This window comes from Globicephala melas, chromosome 4, assembly GCF_963455315.2.
Source record: "Globicephala melas chromosome 4, mGloMel1.2, whole genome shotgun sequence".
NCBI lineage: Eukaryota > Metazoa > Chordata > Mammalia > Artiodactyla > Delphinidae > Globicephala > Globicephala melas.
In genome coordinates this window covers 9,026,791-9,053,331 of record NC_083317.1, presented here as the reverse complement: position 1 = coordinate 9,053,331, position 26,541 = coordinate 9,026,791, and the positions used below count along the sequence as shown (strand labels likewise).

Here is a 26,541-nt window from a genome sequence, read left to right as displayed (position 1 = left end):
GTCGACGTCTCAGGCTTTGCAGTAGCTGCAGTGGTTCATATATAATGAATGCATCTATCCACAGAAAAAAAAAAAAAAAGAAAGAATCCATCAAAGAATATACAAGGGCCAGAATAAAATGATGACTGCTTGGGCCCTGGTGTGACACACCTCCGCGCAGACTCCTCACCCAGGGGCATAGAGCTGTCGGGGGCCTGGCAGATAATTGGCACTTAGTAAATGAACAGGCACGCGGTGGGTTTCTGACACCACTGCTGTCAGACGCTTCACCCTTAGGTCTTTTTTTTTCCTCCTGGTTTTCTTGTAGAATATTTCCAATCCTCTCTCCGAGTCTAGTTGTAGAGGATTGGATTGCTAAACCAACTGTTCAATGAAGACCATAGATCTGCTTTTCCTTAGGTCTTGGAAATGCCCTATGCTGGGGGGGACCGCCTGCGTTGAGAATTACCAGTCAGCAACAACATGCAGTTAGCCACTTTGTGACTTGGCTCCTAGAATTCACTTTGTCCATTGAGTGGAACTCTAGCGTTTTACTTCTTTCTGCTCTGTCCATTTGTCTCCCTCGGAGTCCAGGAGGGCCGGAACCGTTTATCTTTTATCTGCCATCGTGCCTGGCTCAGCAGCCTTGCTAAATATTTGAGTTGGATCGCCCAGCACGTTTGTGCATAGGAACGTTTGTGGCCGTGTGTCCCCTGGGACTCTGGGCTGGGAACGCTTTTCATCCTCGAAGAGCTGCCTCATTTGTTTATTCACTGATTCCCTCTTAGATACCTTCTCTGCTGCGAGAATGGACCCAGAAGAGCAGGAGCTATTGAATGATTACAGATACAGAAATTACTCTTCTGTGATTGAAAAGGCTTTAAGAAATTTTGAGTCCTCCAGCGAATGGGCAGATCTCATATCCTCACTGGGCAAGCTCAACAAGGTATGTGGGGCGGGGAGTGTTTGGATTGCAGGGAGGCAGGGACACAGCTGTCCTTTTATTATTTCAAGGACTTGTCTTTTTAATATTACACTACATGCTGATTACAGCCATTAGATAAGAAGAACCACCGATAATTCTGTCACCCAGAGTTACCCACTATTAACCTATTGGTGTACGTTCCTCCCCTTTCAGCCCTTTTTTTTCTGAGCATAGACATGCAGTGTGGATATAGTCGATAGAACAGCTGAACAGTCTGTTTTCTCAACAATATTTAGTTCTGAACAAGATAAATTTATAAATTATCCAGTTATTCAAAGATGAATTGTCCTTCGTGTACTGCTTAGGGTCTTTATGGCTTTTTCTTCTCCAGTGTACTTTTTTCACCATTTTACTGCAGACTGGTAACTCCTAGAAGAATAAAGGATGAAGTAATTATGGAAATCTGCCCAGAAATTGTGCATGTGTTTGGACGAGGGAAAAGGGGTTGCGTCTGAGTAAACCAAAACTGGTCGCATGTGGGCTTGACCTCGTGTTCTGTGGATGGGGACCATTGTATTTTTCCATCCTGCCCAGAAGGAGGGTGACACAGTGATGCTCAAACACTCAGGCGACCACTGTGACCTGTAGGAAGAAGATACCTGGGCTCGAAGAGGCTGTGCCTGTCTCCGTTACTGTCTGGCCAGGGCTCCTGGCTGTGATACCTGACTTTGGAGCCCGAGTGCCATATGGGAGCTGGGAGATGTCCAGCCTAGTCTGGGAGGTCCCCATTCCCCAGGTAACACACACCAGGGGACTCTATAACAAACCTCGCTAAAGAGAAAGAATCTGTCCGTTTACCTCTTCAAGGGACCAGGGTAGGGAGAGTGAGAATGCGAGCAGCCTGACCACGGGGGCAGCGCCTGGGCAGCCGTCCAGCAGCAACCTCCTGAAAGCAGCTATCAGCACCCACAGATGGCAAAGAGGAGATAGGCAGTTATTACAGGCAGTGGCCGGGAAACTGCACGGTCTCCGCAAAGTGTATTTACAACATGTGAACATCATGGCTGGTGCTGGCTGGGGTGGAGACGTGTAATAAAACAGCAAATAAGGGCTTGAGAGTGCTTTGGCTGTAGAGCTCTGACTCAGGACTTTTTCTAGCTGAAGGTAACATTCACTGTCTTAAATGAAGGTGGGTTGCCTTTCCAGGGGAAAGCGAGAAGCCCTGGAATGGGGCTTGGACAGATTCGGCTTCTTCTAGATGTTTCTCTGTTTTAGTACTTGACTCTCCTGGAATCTAAAAACAGCATACTTTTGGGGAGGGGGGGTGTGTTCATTATTTTTTTGTTGAGTTAAAATTCATGTAACATAAAATTTACCGTTCAGCCATTTTAAAGTGTGGGGTTAAATGGCTTTTAGTACATTCATGATGCTGTGCGACCATCACCACTATCTAGTTCTAGGACATTTTCACCACCCCAAAGGAAACCCTCTCCGTTACTCCCCTTCCCCTGTCCCTGGCAGCCACTAATCTACTTCCTGTGTCTGTGAATATTTCATACAAAAGGACTGGTACAATGATGTGATATTTTGTGTTGGGCTTCTGTCACTTAGCACGTTTCCAAGGTTCATGCATGTTGTAGTGTGTACTTCATTGCTTTTTATGGCTGAATCATGTTCCATTGTATGACAGACCACATTTTGTTTATCCATTCATCAGTTGGGTTTCTACCTGTTGGCTCGTGTGACTAGTACTGTATGGATATTCATATACAAGTTTTTGTTTGAACACTATTTTCATTTCTTCCGGGTCTATACCTAGGAGTAGAATTACTCAGTCATGTGGTCATTCTATAGTAAACTTATTGAGGAACCACCAAACTGTTTTCCTCAGTGACTGCCCCATTTTACATGCCCACCAGCAATGTATGAAGGCTCCAATTTCTTCTCAATCTCAGTAACACTTATTTTCAGGTTTTTTGTTCTTTTTGTGTGGTACGCGGGCCTCTCACTGCTGTGGCCTTTCCTGTTGCGGAGCACAGGCTCCAGATGCACAGGCTCAGCGGCCATGGCTCACGGGCCCAGCCGCTTCACAGCATGTGGGATCTTCCCGGACCGGCACACGAACCCGTGTCCCCTGCATCGGCAGGCGGACTCTCAACCACTGTGCCACCAGGGAAGCCCTCAGGGTTTTTTTGATGATAGCTATCCTAGTGGGTATGAAGTGGTATTTTGTGGTTTTGACTTGCATTTCCCTAATGACTAAAATTTTGAGTATCATTTCATTTGCTTATTGGCCATTTGTATATCTTCCTTGGAGAAATTCCTATTCAAATGTTATGTCCATTTTTTAACTATGCTATTTGTCTTTTTGTTGTGATTTGTAAGAGTTCCTTATATCAATACATTCTGGGTACTGATCCTTTACTGGATATATGATTTGCAGATTTTTTTTTCCCCATTGTTTAGGCAGTCTTTTCATTTTTTTTTTTTTTTTTTTTTTTTGCGGTATGCGGGCCTCTCTCTCCTGTGGCCTCTCCCGTCGCGGAGCACAGACTCCGGACGCGCAGGCTGAGCGGCCATGACTCACGGGCCTAGCCGCTCCGCGGCATGTGGGATCTTCCCGGACCAGGGCACGAACCCGTGTCCCCTGCATCGGCAGGCGGACTCTCAACCACTGCGCCACCAGGGAAGCCCGATAGTGTCTTTTGATGCACAAAATTTTTAAATCTTTGATGAAGTCCAACTTTAACGTTTTTTCTTCTGTTGCTTGTACTTTTGGTGAATATCTAAGAAACCATTGCCAAATCCAAGATCATGGAGATTTACCCGTGTTTTCTTCTAAGAGTTTTATAGTTTTAATTCTTACATTTAGGTTTTTGCTTCATTTTAATTTGTGTTTTGTTTTTGTTTTTTGTTTTTCATAGATGAATATCAAGTATGTAGTAAGGATAAAATTAACTCATAGCACACATGCAATTCAAACATGTAAAATTAAACAGTCTACCATTGGGAAATACAAACAACATATGTGCCGAAACTTCTAAAAAATACATGATAAACACAATGACCATATTATTGTATACAACCAGGGGTATTAGGTATCTCTGGGATGGAAGTGGGGTGGGTTTGGGGCATGTGCGTGCATTCTGATGTTCTGGACACATTTTCCTTTTCTTTAAATTTAATTTTTTATTTTATATTAGAGTATAGTTGATTTACAATGTTGCCTTAGTTTCAGGTGCATAGCAAAGTGATTCAGTTATACATATACATATATCCACTCTTTTTTAGATTCTGTTCCCATATAGGTTATTTCAGATTATTGAGTAGAGTTCCCTGTACTATACAGTAGGTCCTTGTTGATTATCTGTTTATATATAGTAGTGTGTATATGTTAATCCCAAACTCCTGATTATCCCTCCCCCCACCTTTCCCCTTTGGTAACCATCAGTTTGTTTTTGAAGTCTGAGTCTGTTTCTGTGTGTAATTAAGTTCGTTTGTATCATTTTTTTTTTAAGATTCCACATATAAGTGATATCATATGATATTTGTCTTTCTCTGTCTGACTTACTTCATTAGTATGATAATCTCTAGGTCCATCCATGTTGCTGAAAATGGTATTATTTCATTCTTTTTTTACAGCTGATATTCCATTGTATATATGTACCACATTTTCTTTATCCATTCCTTTGTCAGTGGACATTTAGGTTGCTTCCATTGTCTTGGCTATTGTAGCTAGTGCTTCAGTGAACATTTCAGTGCATGTATTTATCTTTTTTTTTTTTCTGGCCACGCTGTGTGGCATGCAGGATCTTAGTTCCCCGACCAGGGATCAACCCGTGCCCCCTGCATTGGAGAGAACAGTCTTAACCACTAGACCTCCAGGGAAGTCCCCCACCCCCTTTTTTTGCATGTGTCTTTTCGAATTATGCTTTTCTCTGGATCTTTGCCCAAGAGTGGGATTGCTGGGTCATATGGGTCATATTTTTAGTTTTTTAAGGAACCTCCATACTGTTCTCCATAGCGGCTGTATCAATTTACATTCCCACCAACAGCGCAAGAGGGTTCCCTTTGCTCCACACCCTGTCCAGCATTTATTGTTTGTAGACTTTTTGATGATGGCCATTCTGACTGAGTTAATTTTGTACATGGCGTGAGGTGGGGCTCCAACTTCATTCTTTTGTGTGTGGAAATCCAGTCGTTTTGCGTGTGCAAAGCCATCTGATGAAGAGACTGTTCTTTTGAAGGGTCTTGGAATCCCAATTAACTATAGAGAGATGGATTTAATTCTGGACTTTCATTTTTTTCATTGATTTATATGTTTATCCTTATGCCAATACCACACATTTTGATTATTGTAGCTTTGTAGTAAGTTTTGAAGTGGGGAAGTAAGAGTCCTTCAACTTTGTTGTTTTTTTTAAGAATTGTTCTGGATTCCTTGAAATTCCATATGAATTTTAGGATCAGCTTGTCAATTTCTGCAAAAAAGCCAAGTGGGATTTTGATAGGGATTGCATTGATTCTGTAGATCACTTTGGGGAGTATTGCCGTATTAACAGTATTGTCTTCTAATCCATGAACACAGAATGTCTTTCCATTTATTTAGGAACATGTATATTTTGAAGTAGGTAAAATTATAAACTTGGAAAGTGCAGTTCTTGAGCATTGAGGTATTCTGTGAAACAGGCTTTGTTTCAGTGTACCTGAAAAACTTTCAGAAATGTTTAATCATTTTAACCCAACCCAGGTTATTGAGTACAGTTGAATCTTTCTTTAAGGAGCTTTGAAAGCATTAGCCATTCATTCTTTCAGTGGCCATCTGAGTGCCTATAATGTGCCAGTAGGTGCCAGGGTGCAGCAGAGAGCAAAATTGACAAGACCGTGCCCTCATTCTGGTGGGGATGGGGGAAGCTGGATGATAAAATAGACGTGTTGTTAGGTGGTGATGAGTGCTGTGGGAACCGTGAAGAAGGGAAGGGAGGGTGAGGGTTGCTGAGACGATGCCGTTTGACCAAGCCCAGAGGCTCTGGTGTGTCTGAGGCCAGGGAGGTTGCCACAGAGCAGGTGAGGGATGGGGAGAGTGTAGGAAACGAGGCTGCAGAGGAAAGGGGTGGGGAGGACGTCTGATCGTGTCGGTCCTTTAAAGCTGGAGTCTGACAGTGGCCCCTGAGCTGGGGGCGGCTGCCCGGCAGAGTGCCACAACCTGGCTTCCCTTTTAGGTGCTAGAACCATTTCCAGCTGCTCTACTGGGTGGGGCCGGGCAGAAGCAGGGAGACCATTTAGGAGCTGTTGCTGAAACGTAGATGGGCCAGCAGGGACGTGTTTGGATTCTGAATGTACGTTGAAGGTGTTGCTAACAGGCTTTGTTCGCGGAGCGGATGTGGGATATAAGGGGAAAAGAGGAGTCCAGCATGACTTGCAGGTTTCTGCAAGGTTTTTGGCTTGAGAAGCTGAAAGGATGTGATAGGGAGGCTGGGCAGGGAGACCAGGGGCTCCCGTTGGAAGGTGTTAGTTTTTTTTTTTTTTGCGGTACGCGGGCCTCACACTGCCACGGTCTCTCCTGTTGTGGAGCACAGGCTCTGTACGCGCAGGCTCAGTGGCCATGGCTCACGGGCCCAGCCGCTCCGCGGCACGTTAGGATCCCCCGGACCGGGGCACGAACCCGCGTCCCCTGCATCGGCAGGCGGACTCCCAACCACTGCGCCACGAGGGAAGCCCAAAGATGTTAGTTTGAGCGTCTGGAAGATGTTCCAGTGTGATGTCCATGGGCTGTGGGATACGAGTTGTATTGGATAAGAGTTTTAAAAAGACAACTTTTTGTTGTCAGCCAATTCCATGTAACCCCGCTCCTGTGTCCTCTTTGCGCCAGCTTCCTGTCCTCTGCTGCAATGATTAGGTAATGAGGGTGAGTGGCCCCCTTGATGAATTTGCAAGATGTTGTGGGATGAGGGCGACACTGTCGTCTGTCCCTCCCCCAGCCTTGCCGATGACAGCTGACATCCATAGAGAGCGCACTGTGCTGAGGACCTGGTGTGCATCCTTGTATAGACTTACAGCATGTCTTGAGATTGGACCCAGACTAAGCAACTTGTGCAAGATCATAGCCGGCAAATAGCAGAGGGAGGACCCAGACCCTGTCTGCCGGCCTCCAACACGGTGCTCTGGAGCAGGGCCCCCAGCTATTTTCATGTCAGTATCTGTGGCTCACATAAGGGGTCAGGGATGCACCTCTTTGCTTTCTTCATTAGCCAAACGAGGCAGATCCGATTATTAGCCCCATTTTACTGGTGAAGCCCCCTGTCATATGGCTGCTCAGTGGTTGTTAGGGGTTGAATTGTGTCCTCCAAAATAGACCTGTCGTAACCCCCAGTATCTCAGAGTGTGGCCTTATTTGGAGATCTGATCTTTACAGAGCCAGTCCAGTTAAGACGAGGTCGTTATCCAGGATGACTCTGTCCTTATAAAAGGGGGAAATTTGGACCCAGACACAGACATGCGGAGAGGGAAGACGCCAGGAGAGAATGAAGGCAGAGATCCGGGGGATGCAGTTAAAAGCCAAGGAATGCCAAGATTGCCAGCCAACTGCCGGAGGATAGAAGAGCAGCCTGGAGCAGATTGTCCCTCACAGCCTCGGAAGGAGCCGGCCCTGCCGACAGCTTGGTCTCAGACTCCCGGCCTCCATTTCTGTCGTTGTAGGCCTCCCTGCGGGTGGTGCTTTGTTACAGAAACCCTAGCAAACGGATACGGTGGTAGAACCGCTGTATACTGAACACTTAGGTGCTTGGGACCCAGCACTGGATACACGGTTCCTGCTCTCATGGAACCTAAGGCTTTGCTGGTAGCAGACAGACAGCGAATAAATACGTGCCGTTGGGGGCTGAATGCTAAGAGGAGAAGTTAACGAGGAGAGCCGGTAGCGAGGAAGGAGGATGGGATGCTAGTTCAGGCAGAGACGGCTCTCTGATAATTGGAGATTTGAGCAGAGGCCCAGATGCGTCGAGCTAGCTGGTGGGGAGGCCATCTGGGGCACGGGCCTGAGTCCAAGGTCCAGCAGGGGGCGGGCGTGGCTGGAGAGGAGAGGTGATAGGGGTTGAGGGAGGAGGGGTAGCCAGGGCAGGTCACCGGGCTTTGTCCTGCGATGGAGGGACGCCACTGAGCTTCCAGGAAGGCTTTGAGCAAGGTGACCCATCGCTGCCTTTCTCCGTAGAGGAATCCCTCCGGCTGATGCATGGGGAATGAGCCTGATCACGGGAGCCTGTGGGTGGGAGTGGGCAGCCTCAGCACCCGGATCAGAGTTACTGGACGTGGAGGGTTTGGGAAGGTGCTGGAGAGAGCGAGCCTTGATCAGCTTAGCGATCACTTACTTCTGGGAGACTCGCGACTTCTGCATTCAAGGGTACCTCATAGGAGTTGATGTGAATAAAAAATTTTCTTAAGGCTTTTGTGATGCTCAGACTTCTTGGACTCTTGTGTGGACACACAAATTCAGTGAGTGAATTAGTGACGAATTAGTAAAAAAATGCAAGCAGAAACAATATCGTGGTGTGCAAAGTTAGGTGCAGTTGTGTTCTAATTAAGGTGGACGATTGCAAGTTATAAAACATAAACCATATACTCAACAGCAGAAGTGTATCTGGCTCAACTTGACGAGAAAACTGAGCCCCAAGAGGTTTTGGTTTGTCAGACTATAGACAGGTTCTAATTGTATTATTTCTAAAACTTGCTAAACTTTCAGTATCATGTTTAGAATCTTTCTGTATTATGGAAAAGTTTATCTTTTATAGTTTTATGTGTATCAACCTGAACAGGGTAATTTTTGCTTCGTTGTTTTTCTGAGACTTCAAGCTGTCACCTTTCACGGATCATTTTTAGATAAATTTTAATCAAGGGCATTTGAACCCTATGAACCCAACCACTGTACCAAGCCTGGGGTAGAACTTGGATTATGGAAATGAAGGATCGTTTATTTAAACTCTGTACATTTAAAAAACCTTAGCACTGAAGCTTCTTTTAAAAAAAAATCATAATGGTTCTGAATGAACCACGTTTTTTGGGGGGGATTTTTTGCTGCTTTTATTCAGTATCCCACTATTTCACAAAATGGCCAGATAGCAGGTGACGTGCATGAGTAGCAAGGGAAATAGGTCTTGGGTATTGTTAAGTGTTTCATCTTCTAAAGTCTTAACGCTGAACGCCAAGCACCTGCTTTTTAAAGCGGAGCTTCCTTGTTGTGGCGTGATGGGAAGAAGGTGGCCGGAGCTCGGAGACCAGGTGAACTGTTCTGGCTCTTTACAGATCAGCTCCAAGACCTCGTCTACCTAAACACTTGCTGAGTCTCACCTGGATCCTGACGTTTACCCGAGCCCTGATAACTGCTTCTCTGTTAAATAGCATTAGTTCAGATAAAGCCTCTTTGGTTTGGGGTCTTTGTTAGTTTGCTAGGGCTGCCATAACAAAATACCACAGACTGGGTGGCTGCAAGGACAGAACTTGATTTCCTCGAAGGTCTGGGGGCCGGACGTCCAAGATCAAGGTGTCGGCAGATTTGGTTTCTCCTGAGGCCTCTCTCCTTGGCTTGCCGACGGCTGCCTGTTGCTGTGTCCTCTTCTCCTTGTGTGTCTGTGTCCTAATCTCCTCTTCTTAGAAGGCCACCAGTCAGTCATATTGGACACCACCTATATGACCTCATTTTACCTTGGTCACCTCTTCAAGGACCCTGTCTCCAAATACATCCACATTCTGAGGTACCGGGGATCAGGATTTCAACATACGAATCTTGGGGACACAGTTCAGCCCATAACAGGGTATGATAATGAACTGCAATTTGTCCCTCCACATATGAACTGTTTAAAAAAGTTCATTTCTGGTGGAAGCCCAGATGGCTTTTCATCACGTGCCTCATGGAAGAGTAGAGCGTTATTTATTTAATCTTTTTTTACTGCCCTGGAGCACTGTGGAGAACTTCAGCTCTTGTGTGTGTAGTAATACAGGATGTGCCCAGAACTTCCGAGTCCCTCAGGGCAGCCTTCCGGACTGCCTCAGTCCACTGGGGCTGCTGTGACAATACCACAGCCTGGGGGGCTTATTGACAACAGACATTTATTTCTCACTGTTCTGGAGGCTGAAGCCAAGGTCAAGGTGTAGGCAGATTCAGTGTCTAGTAAGGGCCGTCTTCCTCGTTCACATTGGCTGTCTTCGGTTGTGTCCTCACGTGGTGGAAGGGGCAGAGATCCCACTCTCGAGGGCTCCACCCTCATGACCTAATCACCTCCCAAAGGCCCACCTCCTAAGACCATCACACGGGGGGACACAGACATTTAGACCATGACCCTGATGACTTGTGCCCCACGTGACTGCACCTCAGCGGCTCTGCACCAGCTTCTCTGTGGGGCTCTTTGCGGGGAGTCTTTTAGGGGAGTCCAGCCCTCCAGGTTGGGCTTCCCCATCTGTCTCCCTGTGAGGACCCTTGCAGTCCTCCTCCCACTGAGACACAGTCAGAATTGCTGCCCGTGATCCCTGCTGGACCAGACTCTGCTTAGCAAGTGAGCTGGAGTCAGGCCATGAGCCCCTCTCAGCCCACGTGATGCCTGCTTCCATCTTGTCGACTCACTTTTGGGCCCCCATCTGGTAGAGAAATGGTGTCTCAGTTTAGGGCATTTATTTTAGTCATTTTCCAGCAACCTATTGCTGCTGTCTGGGGCGGTGACCTTGAGGGTAGAAGGTGTCAGATAAATGGGGTGTCAGGGTCATATTGGAAAGTCATGGGCCTAAATGCCTTCTGAGAAGAGACCAAACTTAAAGGATGTTGTTGGCAATTACTGACTCCTTTCACCTGGAAATAAAGTAGATCCTGCACCTCTGCCGGAGAGTGGCGAGCGCAGCGCCCACTTGTTTCTGGCAGTGTTCTGATCTTCTTGGCACTGGGACTTGAGAGATGCAGCTAACAGAACTCCCGTTCCTAATGCGTGAAGGCTGCCCCATCCTGTGCCACTGTCCTATCATCCTTCTTTTTGTGGGTGATGCCCTAGGTGGCATCCTTGCTTCTTACCCTACCCCAGGTTCTCGAGAAGGAGCTGAGAACTGGCAGGCGCTTTGCTGTTCAGCGTTGAGAGAATGGCCTCACCGTGAGCCACTCAAATACCATAAGGCTGACATGGTCCTTCTGGAAAAGTGCATTTCTTTTTGCTGAAGGGAGTCTGATAGGCTGCCAATAATTGATAGCTAGGATAGTCTATTTATTTTGCATCTGAGCCAAGGATTTTTTTCTTTTTTTTTTTTTTTTTTGCTGGTCTTCCTTTCACATCTGCTGGAGGGATGGAAATAGTCCAGATTTGGACAGGTGAATTAGTCTTCCAGTAATCTTATGACAAAAGCTCATCTGAAAAAAAAAAAAGGCTCATCTAGCAGAAGTGAGTTTTTGGATAAGGAAAAGGGCTGTGGTTTCCTTGCGTGTTATAAACACTATCAAAAAAGCTAAGAAACCAGAAATATCATGTCAGGACTGAACTGTGTCGTCCCCCCCAATCCCCACCTCAACCACTAAATGCATACATCAGAACACCCCCTAGTGTGACCGTATCTGGAGATAGGGTTTCAGGAGGTAAGGTTAAATGAAGTCATAAGCGTGAGGCCCTAATCCAGTAGGACTGTGGCCTTAGAAGAGCGAGCTCTCCCCTCCACATGAGGACACAGCGAGAAGGCACCATCTACAAACCAGGAGGAGAACTGAGTCAGTCGGTACCTTGATCTGGGACTTCCAGTCTCCACAATGGTGAGAAATACATTTCTGTTGTTTAAACCACCTAACCTGTGGTATTTTGTTACGGCAAACTAATACAGAAAGAAATAAGTTTAAGCTGGGCTATTTTTCAAAAAGGATGACTGATTGAACATGAACACCAATATACAAGCTTGCATCTGAGCAGGCATTCCCATTTAGTTATCTTTTTAAATGGTCTTCTCTTTTTTCCCTTTTTTTTACAATTTTGTTGTACAATAAACTACACGTATATAAAGTGTATAATGGATGAGTTCTGATGTGTGGATATCCCTATGAAACCATCACCATATAAGATAATGAGCATGTATCCGTCACCCCCAGAAGTTTCTTCCTGGCCTTTTGTGGTCCCTCCTCCCTCCCTCCCCTCTCCCCCATCCCCAGGCAACTGCTGATCTGCTTTCTATCATCATCGACTAGTTTGCATTTTCTAAAATTTTATATAAACAGACTCATACGGTATATACTTTTTTTTTTCCTGGTCTGCTTTCTTTCGCTCAGCCAAGCTATTCTGAGAGTCATCCAAGTCCTATGTATTGATAGTTTTTGCCTTTTTACTACTGAGTAGAGTTTTGTGGATATACACCATTTATTTATCCATTTGCCTGTTAATGGACATCGAGTTGCTTCCAGTAGGTATATATTTAACTTTAAAAAACTGCCAAATTGGGCTTCCCTGGTGGCGCAGTGGTTGAGAGTCCGCCTGCTGATGCAGGGGACACGGGTTCGTGCCCCGGTCCGGGAGGATCCTACATGGCGCGGTGCGGCTGGGCCCGTGAGCCATGGCCGCTGAGCCTGCGTGTCCGGAGACTGTGCTCCACAACGGGAGAGGCCACAGCAGTGAGAGGCCCGCGTACCGCAAAAAAAAAAAAAAAAAACCTGCCAAATTGTTTTCCAAAGTGTAATTTTACACCAGCAGTTACGAGGACTGCAGTTCTTCCGTATTCTTGCCAACACTTGGTATGGGCAGTCTTTTTTTTTAATTGAAGTATAGTTGATTTCCAATATTTTATTAGTTTCAGTTGTACAGCATAGTGATTCAGTATTTTTACAGATTATACCTCATTAAAAGTTATTACAGGATAATGGCTTTAATTCTCTGAACTGTACAATATATCATTGTTGCTTATCTATTTTATACATAATAGTTTGTATCTCTTAATCCCATACCCCTAATTTGCCCCTCACCCCTTTCCTCTTCCCTTTGGTAACCACTAGTTTGTTTTCTATATCTGTGAGTCTGTTTCTGTTTTAGGTATACATTCATTTGTATTTTGTTTAGATTCCACATATAAGTGATATCACAACACTTGTCTTTCTCTCTCTCTGACTTATCTCACTAAGAATAATATTCTGTAGGTCCATCCACATTGCTGAAAATGGCAGAAATTCATTCTTTTTTTCAGTTGAGTAATATTCCATTGTGTGTATGTATGTGTATATATCACTGTGTGTATATCTTCTGTATCCACACCACATCTTCTGTATCCATTCGTCTGTTGATGGGCATTTAGGTTGCTTCCATGTCTTGGCTATTGTAGACAGTGCTGCTGTGAACATTGGGGTACATGTATCTTTTCAAATTAGTGTTTTCATTTTATCCAGCTATATACTCAGGAATAGAATTGCTGGATCATATGGTAACTCTGTTTTTAGTTTTAGTTTAGGGACCTCCACACTGTTTTCCATAGTGGCTGCACCAACTTACATTCCCACCAACAATGTATGAGGGTTCCCTTTTCTCCACTTTTTGATGATAGCCACTCTAACAGGTATGAGGTGATACCTCATTGTGGTTTTGATTTGACTTTCTCTAATAATTAGCCATGTTGAGCATCTTTTCATGTGCCTGTTAGCCATCTGTATGTTTTCTTTGGAAAAATGTCTGTTGAGGTCTGCTGCCTGTTTTTTTGATTGGGTTGTTTGTGGGTTTGTTTTTCTTTTTTTTTTCTTTTTTTTTTGATATTGAGTTGTCTGAGCTCTTTGTGTATTTCGGATATTAACCTCTTGTCAGTGATATCATTTCCAAACATTTTCTCCCATTCTGTAGATTGTCTTTTTGTTTTGTTGTTGGTTTCCTTTGCTGTACAAAAGCTTTTAAGTTTAATTACGTCCCACTTGTTTATTTTTGCTTTTATTTCTTTTGCCTTAAGAGGCAGATCCAGAAAAATATTGGTATGATTTATGGCAGAGTGTTCTGCCTATGTTCTCTTCTAAGAGTTTTACAGTTTCAGGTCTTTACATTTAATCCATTTTGGTCTTTAATCCATTTTGAGTTTATTTTTCTATATAGTGTGAGGTAATATTCTAATCTCATTGTTTTACATGTGGCTGTGCAGTTTTCCCAGCAACACTTATTGAAGAGACTGTCTTTTCTCCATTGTATAGTCTTGCCTTCTTTGTCATAGATTAATTGACCATAGGTGTGTGGGTCTATTTCTTGGCCCTTTATTCTGTTCCATTGATCTGTGTGTCTGTTTTTGTGCCAGTACTATGCTGCTTTGATTACTGTAGCTTTGTAGTATAGTCTGAAGTCTGGGAGGGTGATTCCTCTAGCTTTGTTCTTTTTTTCTCAGGATTGCTGTGGCAATTCAGGGTCTTTGTGGTTCCATATGAATTTTAGGATTATTTGTTCTAGTTCTGTGAGAAATGTCCTGGGTAACTTGATAGGGATCACATTCAATCTGTAGATTGCTTTGGGTAGTATGGCCATTTTCACAGTATTAATTCTTCCAATCCAAGAGCACGTGGGTTCGATCCCTGGTCAGAGAACTAGATCCCATATGCATGCCACAACTAAGAGATCCTGCATGCCGCAACTAAAGATTCTGTATGCTGCAATGAAGATCTGGCCCAGCCGAAATAAATAAATATTAAAAAAAGAAAGTTCATGATCATTGTAAATTTTTGTTTTGTTTTGTTTTTTAAATTATTTTTTGGCTGCATTGGGTCTTCGTTGCAGCACATGGGCTTTCTAGTTGCGGTGAGCGGGGGCTATTCTTCATTGTGGTGCACGGGCTTCTCACTGCAGTGGCTTCTCTTGTTGTGGAGCATGGGTTCTAGGCACACGGGCTTCAGTAGTTGTGGTACGTGGGCTCAGTAGTTGTGGCTCATGGGCCATAGAGCGCAGGCTCAGTAGTTGTGGCACACAGGCTTCATTGCTCCATGGCAGGTGGGATCTTCCCGGACCAGGGCTCGAACCTGTGTCCCTTGCATTGGCAGGTGGATTCTTAACCACTGCACCATCAGGGAAGCCCTGTAAATTTGTTTTAGTCCTATGGAAATACAGCACAAAGAGAGCTCTGAAAATCTGCAGTGTTTCTTTGTATGTAATAGCAAAAAAAATTGGAAATGACCACCCTCAGTAGGGGAGTGGCAGTAGGATAAAACATGACACAACAGCATCCAACTGTAGTTACTAACTCGAAACTACATATGCAGCATCCAACTGTAGTTACTAACATGAAAGATGCTCACAGTAAAGTAAGGGGGCAAAAAAAGACAGGTCAAACCGTTCATGTATCGCGGTGTTGTGCGTGTGTTTGTGTGTGTGCGTGTGTGTGTATGTGTTTATGTAAAAGAAGAAAGGAGTGAAAGGGGATTGTATAGGAGTGGACAAGATCTAGAAGCCCTTCGTTGTTGGCCTAGTTTACTTCCAGTTTTCATAACTCTAAAGGAGGCTCTAATGAGCATCTTTCTGCCTGTGGCTATTTTTGTAAGGTATGTCTCCCGTGGTGGAGCTGCTATGTCAGTGAATGTAGAGTTAAATCTCTGGACACACAGCTTTATTTTGTGTGGACTTTATTTTGCTCCACTAATTAAATTGTCTGCACGGTGCCAGAGCCATGCCTTTTAGCTGCTGTGTTTACGTCTTTATCTGGCAGGACCGTGCTCTCCACCCCAGCCTAACCACTCTTCTATTCCAGAATTTTTCTACCATTCCCAGGCAGTCTTCTTCCAGATGAACTTCAGAATCATTTGCAAAGTTTTTTAAAACTCTTATGGGGCTTCCCTGGTGGCGCAGTGGTTGAGAGTCTGCCTGCCGATGCACGGGACGTGGGTTCGTGCCCCGGTCCGGGAAGATCCCACATGCCGCGGAGCGGCTGGGCCTGTGAGCCATGGCCGCTGAGCCTGCGCATGTGGAGCCTGTGCTCCGCAACGGGAGAGGCCACAACAGCGAGAGGCCCGCATACTGAAAAAAAAAAAAAAAAAAAAAAAAAAAGCATTCACTTAGGTTCCTAAGCATTGAATTGTTCTTATGTAAGTCCTTCTTGTGCCTTAAATATATTAGAATTTATACATGTATTTCTGCTGTTATCAGTGAGGTTATTTTCCACTATATGTTTTAACTGGTTGTTGCCACTCAGGAAACTATCAATTTATAGAATTTGGAAACCAGCCAACCTAGTGAATTTATTTCTAAGTTTTTCCAGCTAATTGTGTTGAGTTCTTTGGGTAGACAGGTGTACATATCATCAACCAGCCCTGAGTTTGTGTTTTTTCCCAGTGTTTTGTTAGCATTTTCTGGAATAAGTTTAAATAATAATGATACTATCAGTGTATCAGTAACACTAATGTTAGCTGCTGTAACAAAGAAGTCCAAAAATTCAGTGCCACCGTAAGACTGAAGTTTCTCGCTCATGGATCAGTTCTGCATGCTGGTCCAGATTGGGCAGCTCTCTTCCATATGGTCATTCCAGAGACTCAAGCCAGGGACTCTGCCATCTCTAACACATGCCTTCCAGAGTTGCTCTGTTCACTGCCGCTCTGTCCCACAGGAAGGAGGAAGAGCGTGTAGGTGCATGCTTAGACCTTAATGGCACATGTTACTTCCACTCATATCTTCAAGGGAGAAACATATCGGCTGGTCCAGCAGCCCTGGCCCAGCTGTACCCTTTAGCACAGGAGGGGACTTGATTTAGGTGGGCGGTCCCCATCCCTGCTCCTGCCTGGCGTGCAGTAATCTTAATAGGGGTGCCTCAGCCCTGCAGATCCATCGGATTGCTTGTCTCATCAGGGATAAGCTTGTTCCTTATTTACTAACCTTAATAACTTCTTATCTTTATATGACAAGAAACATATGTCATTTCACTACCTCATCAGTTTGTAAGCTATTCATTGTGTTTTTCCCAAGCAGCACAGTTCTGCCCTACATTTTACTCACGTGCTTTTGGTGATTATTATCTGGCTTAAGCCAGATTCTCCCAGTGCCTGAGATATGCCTTGGAAGTAAATTTGTTGGAAGGTGTGCTGATTCAGATGTTGTGGGGTGAAGGAAGGAACACCGAGCTTGGGGGCAGAGCACCAGGGTTCATGGTCAGACTGACCACTTCTCAGTTTGGGGCAGACGTGCTGGTTGCCACCCACTCACCCCCCTCTTCCTTCTTGTCAAAAGAACCCAGGTATGTTTAGGGGTCAGGTGGTAAAGTGCTACAGGGTGGTAGCCCCCGTCTTCCAGCCCCACTGGTGAATATTATTGTTTGAGGACTTAATCCTAGTCATTCTATTTTCCTATAGACACAGGCACATGACCTTGTCTGGCCGTGAGATGTGGCCGGCCGGCTTCTGGAAAGGATTGCCTCTAATACAGAGAGACAAAAAAAGGAACAAACTTTTTTTTTTTTTTTTTTTTTTACTGCTCTCTGTAGCCATGTGAGAATTTAATGCCTGATATGTGACAGATATCTGAGGTTATGGCAGGAAAAGACTGAAGATAAGTCAGTTCACCGTTGGGAGCATATAAGCATGAAAAGGTTTGGGTTCTTTTAGGATGTCGTTGAGCCCTTGCATGAACCAAACGCAGAAGTAGGCTCCTCTAGACCGGGGTTTCTCAGCCTCGGCACTGGTGACCTTCTCCGATGGGGCTGGGGTGCTGTCCTGTGCATTGTAGGGTGTTTATCAGCGTCTTGGTCTCTGTCCCCCAGATGCCAGGAGCACCCCATCTCCCCTACTGTGACAGCCAGAAATGTCTCCAGACGTTGTCCAATGTCCCTTGGGGGAAAAATTACCCCAGTTTGAGAACCACTGCTTTGGACTTTTGGTTGTGAGGTGGCAGATTTCTCCACTGAGACTTGTATAGTCAGATATCCTGTTCTTTACATCCAAAAGCTTCCTAACTGATCTGCAGCCTTGGACCATCCTTAACCCATGGGGAGCCTGTTTCCTCTGCGAGCTGATGCAGGCACACTTGTTTCTTGACAATAGAGGGGTGTGTGTGCCCTTAAACGTGCAGCATGTCCTGTGCTGATCTGTGCCCTTGCCGTTGGCATTCCTGTGGTTCTCGCTGGAATCAGGCCTTTCTGGAGTAGCTGCCGATGATTTCCTGTCTCCCCATCTGCACAGGTTTCATCCTAAGTACGGAACTTCCTCATATTTCTGAGGAGATCGTGTTCTTCCAGCACCTGCTTTATGCCAGCCACACGTCTGCCTCTCGGTTCTGAGTGTCCCTGGCAATTTTACAGCTGCTGGGGTTTGGAGAGGAGAGGCAGCATTCCCGTTATTTTTCACACCTAGAATCCTCCAAAATCAGTGCCCTGTGACTCCTTTTACTGATAAAGACACCGAATGAAGCTCAGACTCTTCTGCGTACAGTGTTTCAGCCCAGCCAGCGCCCCTGCAAAGCCCATGGGGCTGGGGGGTGGCACGTGGACATGAGGGAGGGCCGAGGACCGGCACTGCATTCAGCAAAGAATAAAGTCTGGAAACAGAAAGCGCTGGGAAGCATCACAGTAGCCCCTGAGGTTCCTACGTGGGAGACAGGGAACGTAGGTGTCAATGGTGAGAGCGAGTGACTTTTACAATCTAAATGTAATAAATTCAGAAGGGGGAGAAGAGCCATGTTTGAGCACGTGTGTTGTAGCCTGCCTTCTGTGAGGTAGCGAAGCGTTTGTTGTGATGTTTAAAGACGTGGTTTTCTGACCTAGCGTTAGATTCCTGAGTCGTGTTAGCCAGGAGCCTGGGATGGCCCCCGGTGCTATGTCCCACGTGCGTGCGCATGTGTGTGTACATGTGGGTACGTGTGTGTGATCCTGATGCCCTGCGGGGTGGAAGTGGAGTGAATACCCTGGACGCCTCTGCTCCCTTTGGAGTCTGACCTGCAGGACCAGCCTGTGAGTAGGTAGCGGCGAGTTTTCTTCGTGAGAAGCTGGGGCGTCGGCGCGGGCAGCAGCTTGTGACAGGCTGGACGGCTGGTGAGGGCCCGAGCCCGGCTCTGACCCAGGTCTGCCAGTCCCGAGCCTGTGCTCTTCATCCTGTTGCCCCTGCCGTTGCCTTCCTGATCTGTCTCAGGAGTTAGGCCAGCAAAGCATTCCCTCTGCAGCAGAGCCCTCCAGGTAAACTGATAAAAATGAGTTTCTGAAACTTCCAAGCCGAGGCCCAGGCCCAGGGCTCGATCAGGTGGTTCTTCCCGCAGACGGTTAGTTACTGCCACCCTGTGCCCCGCGGCCGAGGCCTGGCCTGGGGGCTGCTGCCCTCACCTCTCAGCCACGTTTTGTAAGGTCTCCGGGCGTGTAGATGCTCAGCCTTCAGTCGTCCTCCTACGCAAGCAGCATGGTATTTGTTCAGAAAGTGCAAGTTAATATAAGCTACAACAATAAGGTAAAACTGATGCAAAAGAAATAATTTTTAGAAAATTAAAAGAAAAAAATGTGTTCTAATGGGTCTCTGATGCAGGCGGTTGAGTGAGCCAGAGGCCCCAGTGCCCAGAGGCAGCTTCAGAGCAGGCTGGGACTGTGGGACGCGGATGAGAGTTGACTAATTGGGTGCACGGCCCTGCAGGTTTGCTGTAAGCGTCGAACAGAAGGAAACAGCACAGTGATTCTCCGGTCGGTGACCTTTTTGAGAAGGAAGCTCTTCCTTTACAAAGGAGTTGTACTGATGTCATTCCCCCAGTTAAACCAAAGCTGGCCTCACTGGCTACCTGTGGATCCCAGCTCCCTGAATCGGCTCTCAGGGGCCTTGACGAGGTGCCAGTCTCCCCACCTGTCTCCTTCCCTCCCTCGCCCCCCCAAGCTGCTGCGGTGGCTCGGTCACTGCCATTTCCGGGAAGGCCCGATGTTCCCTGGTGTGGCCTACTTTAATATGGGAAGTCCTGGCCAGTTTGTTATTGCTCAGTGTCTGTTCTGTTTTTATTCTGTCGGAAGAGCAGAATTGCTGTTGCGGTCCTCTGGCAAGTATTAAATGAGTGTTCAAGCTTGTGCCAACTGGCCAGTCCTATTCACTGTTCAGCTTCCTTTTTGTGGCATGAAATGAACATCCTTATAAAGATGACTGACTTCCAGAAGGAAGACATGCCAGTACTTTACCATTTGCTTGATGAGAGCCATGCTTTTAAATTGGCTTCCTTACATCCTTTATAGACAAGCATGAGGCATTCTGAGGTCAGTGCTATCACTGGGAGAGCAGGTCTGGGCTGTCTCTTCTGGGAACTTTTATCTATCTATCTATCTATTTATTTAATTTTTATTGGATTATAGTTGATTTACAATGTTGTGTTCGTTTCTGCTGTACAGCAAAGTGAATCAGTTATACATATATCCACTCTTTTTTATATTCTATTCCCATGTAGGTCATTACAGAGTACTGAGTAGAGTTCCCTGTGCTATAAGTAGGTCTTTATTAGTTATCTGTTTTATATATAGTAGTGTGTATGTGTTCTCTTCTGGGCACTTTTAAAGGAAACGTTTAAAAATTCATTTTAAAGGCTAGAGCATTTTAAAATATAATTTAACTCCCCTCACCCATATTGTTAAATTACCCTAAAGTTTTTAAAATTGTGATAAAATACATATAACATAAAATTTATCATCTTAACCATTTTTAAGTGTATTAAGTTACTTTTTGAGTCCTCGGGCTACCCTTTTGGAATTTTTAATCATGGTTTTTACATAGAACCGTTCTAAATCATGCCGAGTCCTGGAGAATATCAGACTGTCAGACTGTATAATGTCAGAGTAAAACAAAGTGAAACGTAGACATTGCCTTGGGTGGAGTGAAGTGAGACACTTCCTGGTCTCTATTCGCAGAGCTCAGATGTGGTTCAAACTCTTTTTTTTTAAGCTTACATTTTGTATTTTATTACTTTGTCCTAAGGTCAGTCTGCTAAGCCTATGAACACAATGAGGTTAAAAATATTGTAATTATATCTTAAGGAATACTTTTAAAATAGTATAGTGCCTGGGTGAAATAAATAAGGAAGTTTAATTTCCTGTCTAATCATATTTTTCCTTTCTGGTTAGCACATAAAAAAGTAATTTTGAAAGCATGGCTTCCTTGCCAATTCATCTGTTTCCCTGAGATATCTATTCTACAGTTGTAGAAGAACCTTTTTCTCTCTCTCTTTTTTTTAAGTATACATCCTTTTCATTCAGAGTTCAAACAAACAAACAAAATATATATATAGGTATATATATGTATATATATGTGTATATATACATAATATTAAGCTTACTGGCCAGTCACTTTGGGTTTCTGTTTTCCTGAAAAACACAACCTGGAAATATTCCCTGAGCTTTTCTCGCTGGAGAAGGCTCTTGCCAAAGCGAAATGCCCAGATGGAGGCTGGAGACAGGAAGGCAGAGTCAGGGTGGCCTTCCCTGACCTGAACCGGGTCCAGTCATGGCAGCTCTTGAACAGCTGGGAGAGGGGCATGAGGAGGGAATCAGGCATTTTCAACCCCTAAAGGGTGCGACTCAGTTCAAGGGGGCTATTTTGCCAATTCAGGGTTAAAAACTCTCACTCAGGACAGGCTGGACCCAGTCCCTGTGTCCCTTCAGGATTGTTAAAAGGAGGCCCTTTGTTCTCTGGTCGGGAAACAGTTTTCAGTTTAGTCCAAGGTGTGGACGTCACTCGGGAATTCATGTTCCTTGCAGCTCAAAGCCAGTGTGGCAAGAGCAGTTGGGGGAACACAGCGTTCATTTTTTAATTCTTTTTTGGTGGTAAAATATATGCAACATATGTTCAACTGTTTTAACTATTTTTGAGTGTACGGTTCAGTGGCATGCAGCGTGTTTCATTGTTGTGCAGCCATCACCACCATTCATCTCCAGAACTTTTGCATCTTCCCGAGCTGGAAACTCACTCCCCATTTCCTCCTCCCCCAGCCCCTGGTCACACTGCTTTCCGTCTCTATGGATTGACTACTCTAGGGACCTCGTGTAAGTGGAATCATACAGTATCTGTCTTTTTGTGTCTGGCTTATTTCGCTTAGCACAGTGCTTTAAAGGTTCATCCAGGTTGTAGCACGTGTCAGAATTTCCTTCCTTTTTAAGGCTGAATAATATTCCTTTGTGCATATAGACCACATTTTGTTTATCCATTCATCCATGATGGGCACTTGGGTGGTTTCCACTATTTGCCTATTGCGAATAATGCTGCAGTGAACATGGGTGTGCAAATATCTGTTTGAGCCCCTGCTTTCAGTTCTTTTGGGTGTGTGCCCAGAAGTGGGATTGCTGGATCAAACGGTAATTTGGTAAACAAAGCAAATGTTTAACATTTTGAGGAGCACTGCGGTCGCGCCATTTGACATTCCCACCTCTGGTCGGGAAACAGTTTTCAGTTTAGTCCAAGGTGTGGACGTCACTCGGGAATTCATGTTCCTTGCAGCTCAAAGCCAGTGTGGCAAGAGCAGTTGGGGGAACACAGCGTTCATTTTTTTATTCTTTTTTGGTGGTAAAATATATGCAACATATGTTCAACTGTTTTAACTATTTTTGAGTGTACGGTTCAGTGACATGCAGCGTGTTTCATTGTTGTGCAGCCATCACCACCATTCATCTCCAGAACTTTTGCATCTTCCCGAGCTGGAAACTCACTCCCCATTTCCTCCTCCCCCAGCCCCTGGTCACACTGCTTTCCGTCTCTATGGATTGACTACTCTAGGGACCTCGTGTAAGTGGAATCATACAGTATCTGTCTTTTTGTGTCTGACTTATTTCGCTTAGCACAGTGCTTTAAAGGTTCATCCAGGTTGTAGCACGTGTCAGAATTTCCTTCCTTTTTAAGGCTGAATAATATTCCTTTGTGCATATAGACCACATTTTGTTTATCCATTCATCCATGATGGGCACTTGGGTGGTTTCCACTATTTGCCTATTGTGAATAATGCTGCAGTGAACATGGGTGTGCAAATATCTGTTTGAGCCCCTGCTTTCAGTTCTTTTGGGTGTGTGCCCAGAAGTGGGATTGCTGGATCAAACGGTAATTTGGTAAACAAAGCAAATGTTTAACATTTTGAGGAGCACTGCGGTCGCACCATTTGACATTCCCACCAGCAGTGCACGGCACTCAGTTTTGAAACGTCCTAGGACAGGGCTGCTCTGAGTAGAATGTCTTCTTTTCAAAAGCAGTGGCAGCTGAGGGCATCAGGCTTGATCCCACCTCCCAGGGAGGATGCAGCAGAACCCCTCCAGGTTCCTATTGAGGAGTGTCTTTGGGAGCCTAAGGTGGGCTGGCGGCGCTGGCCAGGCACTTCACTCGTGCCCAGGCCTGACAGCTTGGGCGCTGGCGTTGACAACCCACAGGTAGAAGAGCTTCTGAATCGAGGGTGTCTGCCTGAAGAGAGCCACCGGGCTGAACCAGCACACGGAGCTTTGACTATGTAGCAGCCAGATGGGGAATGAATCATTATAGCTAACGATCTCATTCTCTTTTAAGTTTGCCCTAAAAACATGGAGCTGTTTCCCCCATGGCCGTGCTTTAGTCCTCAGTGAGACAGAGGAAAAGCCTCACGTAGGTAGAATTTGAGATGCTACTTAGTACTACTCAGGTAGAAGGTGTCTTTGAGTGGGACCCACACCTACTTCCTGTGTAAATTAAGTCACACTGGGGGAGGTGGCACCCTGTCTAGGGGGAAGCCTTTGTTTCCAAAAGTGCTTCCAGTCTACTACATGGAAAACCTTTTCACCCGGCAATTCTGATCTCCAGTCTTACCACATTTTTTTTTTTTTTAAGATTTTTTTTGATGTGGACCATTTGTAAAGTATTGGATTTGTTACAGCATTCCTTCTGTTCTGTGTTTTGGTGGTGTGGTTCTTTTTTTTTTTTTTTTGGTTTTTTGGCCACGAGGCATGTGGGATCTTAGCTCCCAACCAGGGATGGAACCCACACCCCCTGCAATGGAAGGCCAAGTTTTAACCAGTGGACCGCCCCAGGGAAGTCCCTCCAGTCTTACCACTCGCAAAACATTTCTTTAGAGTTTTTTCATTAAATATCCTTTTAAAATAATATTTTCTTTCCTTTTTAATCTTAAATATTAATGACTATTTACCTTTTCCTTTATTGCCTTAAAAAGAAATTTCAGGTTCTCCAACTCCACCTCTTATTATATGCAGATTTTTCTCCTTGTCTTCAGTGTCTCTTGGAATTCTCATCATCTGTTGGGTCCGCAGTTGATTTCATCTCCAAATATACAGCAGTTTGAGTTTTTCTTTTCTGATACAATGTATTCCTCAAACTTTCTTGTTAACACATCTAACTAGTGTCCTTGTCCGCTTTTGTGACAATAAAGGATATTATTTGTAAATGATTGGATTTCTGTCAGTTCTTTTAAAATGCAATGCATTTTGTCTCCATCTTTAAATCTGGTACTTAACAGTCAGCTTGTCATTATAATAAGAGGAGATGCTTGTTGATTGCTTGCTTTGTGGCAGGCCCTGAGCTAATTTCCTTAAGTGTGGTATGTCATGATGCTTGACACTTCGTTAGGCACCATTATCCCTGTGAAACCGGAGCCCAGAAAGGTTAAGGGATTTACCCAACAGATGGTGGAACTGGAATTCCAGGCTCTGACCCCCAAGCTCACAAGCTTAAACCAGGCATCATAATAGCCGCAGTCTTGTTTGTTTGTTTAACCTGCGTGTTGAAGCACATACTAAGTGCCAGGCTCTGTGGGAAGTGTGTTAACAAAATCACTATGACCGAGGCACCATTTTAGCCCCATTATTCGTGCTGAGAATGGTACAGAGGGGAATCAGTGTCATAGCTGCTCCAAGGAGCAGCCTTGCAAATCCTGTCCGGCCAAATCCTGACTGTAGGTTGGATGAAACCAGTTCATGATCTCTGGGTGTCTCTGCTCTACTCCTGAACCTGTGTGCTTTGATCTAACTTACCGATCTGATGGGTGAAAAGTATGGCATTTCATAGTAGTTTTTTTGTTTTGTTTTAAAATTTTAATTTTATTTATTTTTGGCTGCATCGGGTCTTCCTTGCTGTGTGCGGGCTTTCTCTAGTTGTGATGAGCGGGGGCTACTCTTCATTGCGGTGCGCGGGCTTCTCACTGCGGTGGCTTCTCTTGTTGCAGAGCACGGGCTCTAGCCACACGGGCTTCAGTAGTTGGGGCACGCGGGCTCAGTAGTTATGGCACATGGGCTTAGTTGCTCTGCAGCATGTGGGATCTTCCTAGACCAGGGCTCGAACCCGTGTCCCCTGCATTGGCAGGTGGATTCTTAACTACTGCGCCACCAGGGAAGTCCCTCGTAGTAGTTTTAATTTGCATCTTTTAAAGCAGGAAGGATGAACATCTTCTCATTTTTCTAAGTATTATCTGGTTATATCCTTTGTTCTTCTCTGCATTTTCAAATCAGACAGCTTCCTTCATCTTCAGTGTACCTTTCCCTCAAGAGGCACTGACTCCCGGACTCAGATATGCTGTGTTGCTTGGATTAACATGGACAGCATACAATGAACAATCCATTCCACATGTCCTGGTCATGCCCTCAGATTTTGGTTATGTTTCTCATTCTAATTAAATTAAATGGGGTAACACATTTAAATGAGAAAGAAATAGCAACCCGCCTTGTTCATTTGTAATGAATGGTTGTGGTTCCTTGTAATTCCATTTATATGGGAAGAAATGTATTCATCAGAATAGGAAAGGTTATGCCATGGTAACGAACAGTCCCCAAGCTCAGTGATTTTTACAGTATTGTTGAGTTCTGCCTCAGTGGGTCAGCGGGTGGTTTCTGCTCTCTTAATTTCTCAGGGACCCAAGCTGGGAGGGGCTCCAGTTCAACCTGTGTCTCCGTGATCTTAGAGGCCAGGAAAGAAAACCCACTGGGCTTTGAGTTGGCTTCTGAAGCCTGTGCCAGGAGTGACACATCATTCCACTCACCTCACTGGCCAGAGTAAGTCACGGTGCCACGCCTACATTCAAAAGGGCAGAGAAATGGGATCCTGCTGCTGTACAGCCCCAGTGAGCCAAACACTTTTGGATCCCACATGACCACCTTAGGAGCTGCAGCCCATCCTTTGCGCCTCAGTTAGCAAACGTCTTTAGACTATGCTGAGCAAAAGTGAGATGGTGACTTAAAAAGCAAGAGCTCGGGGCTTCCCTGGTGGCGCAGTGGTTGAGAGTCCGCCTGCCGATGCAGGGGACACGGGTTCGTGCCCTGGTGCAGGAAGATCCCACATGCAGCGGAGCGGCTGGGCCCGTGAGCCATGGTCACTGAGCCTGCGCGTCCGGAACCTGTGCTCCACAACGGGAGAGGCCACAACAGTGAGAGGCCCGCGTACCGCAAAAAAAAAAACCGAAAAGCAAGAGCTCTGCCTGACAAACATAACAGGCGAGGACAGAGCTTAGTTCTCCTCTGAGGTCATGGAGAAAGCCCACAGCTGCAGTATCGCTAAGCCAGTGAGCCACAGACATGGTTTCCTAAAAGCTGTGTCGTCAGGACTGGCCAGCTGATACTTGTTGAAACTGGGTGATGGGTACTTTGCTGTTGTACCTGCTTTTCTGTATGTTTGAAAATGTCCATAATAAAACGCACTCTTTCCTGTGCATTTCCCACAGTCGTTTCCTCTCTTCCTCGACACCTCAGTTCTTACCCGCATGTGTTTCCAGGTTACCTCCTCAATTTTTCTT

General features: G+C 45.3%; 1 protein-coding gene across 7 annotated transcripts in view; it reads left to right on the top strand.

The window, feature by feature from the left end:
• Window positions 1–26,541, top strand: part of DOP1B (DOP1 leucine zipper like protein B) — a 109,965-nt gene that overhangs the window by 5,282 nt on the left and 78,142 nt on the right. For all 7 annotated transcript variants that reach the window (XR_009563659.1, XR_009563658.1, XR_009563661.1 and 4 more), the window contains exon 2: window positions 768–925. Coding sequence is in view for 3 of the 7 variants with exons in the window: in XM_030880857.2 (XP_030736717.2) it covers window positions 788–925 (138 nt within the window). In the remaining 4 variants the exon portion in view is untranslated. The remainder of the gene's footprint in view (window positions 1–767; window positions 926–26,541) is intronic.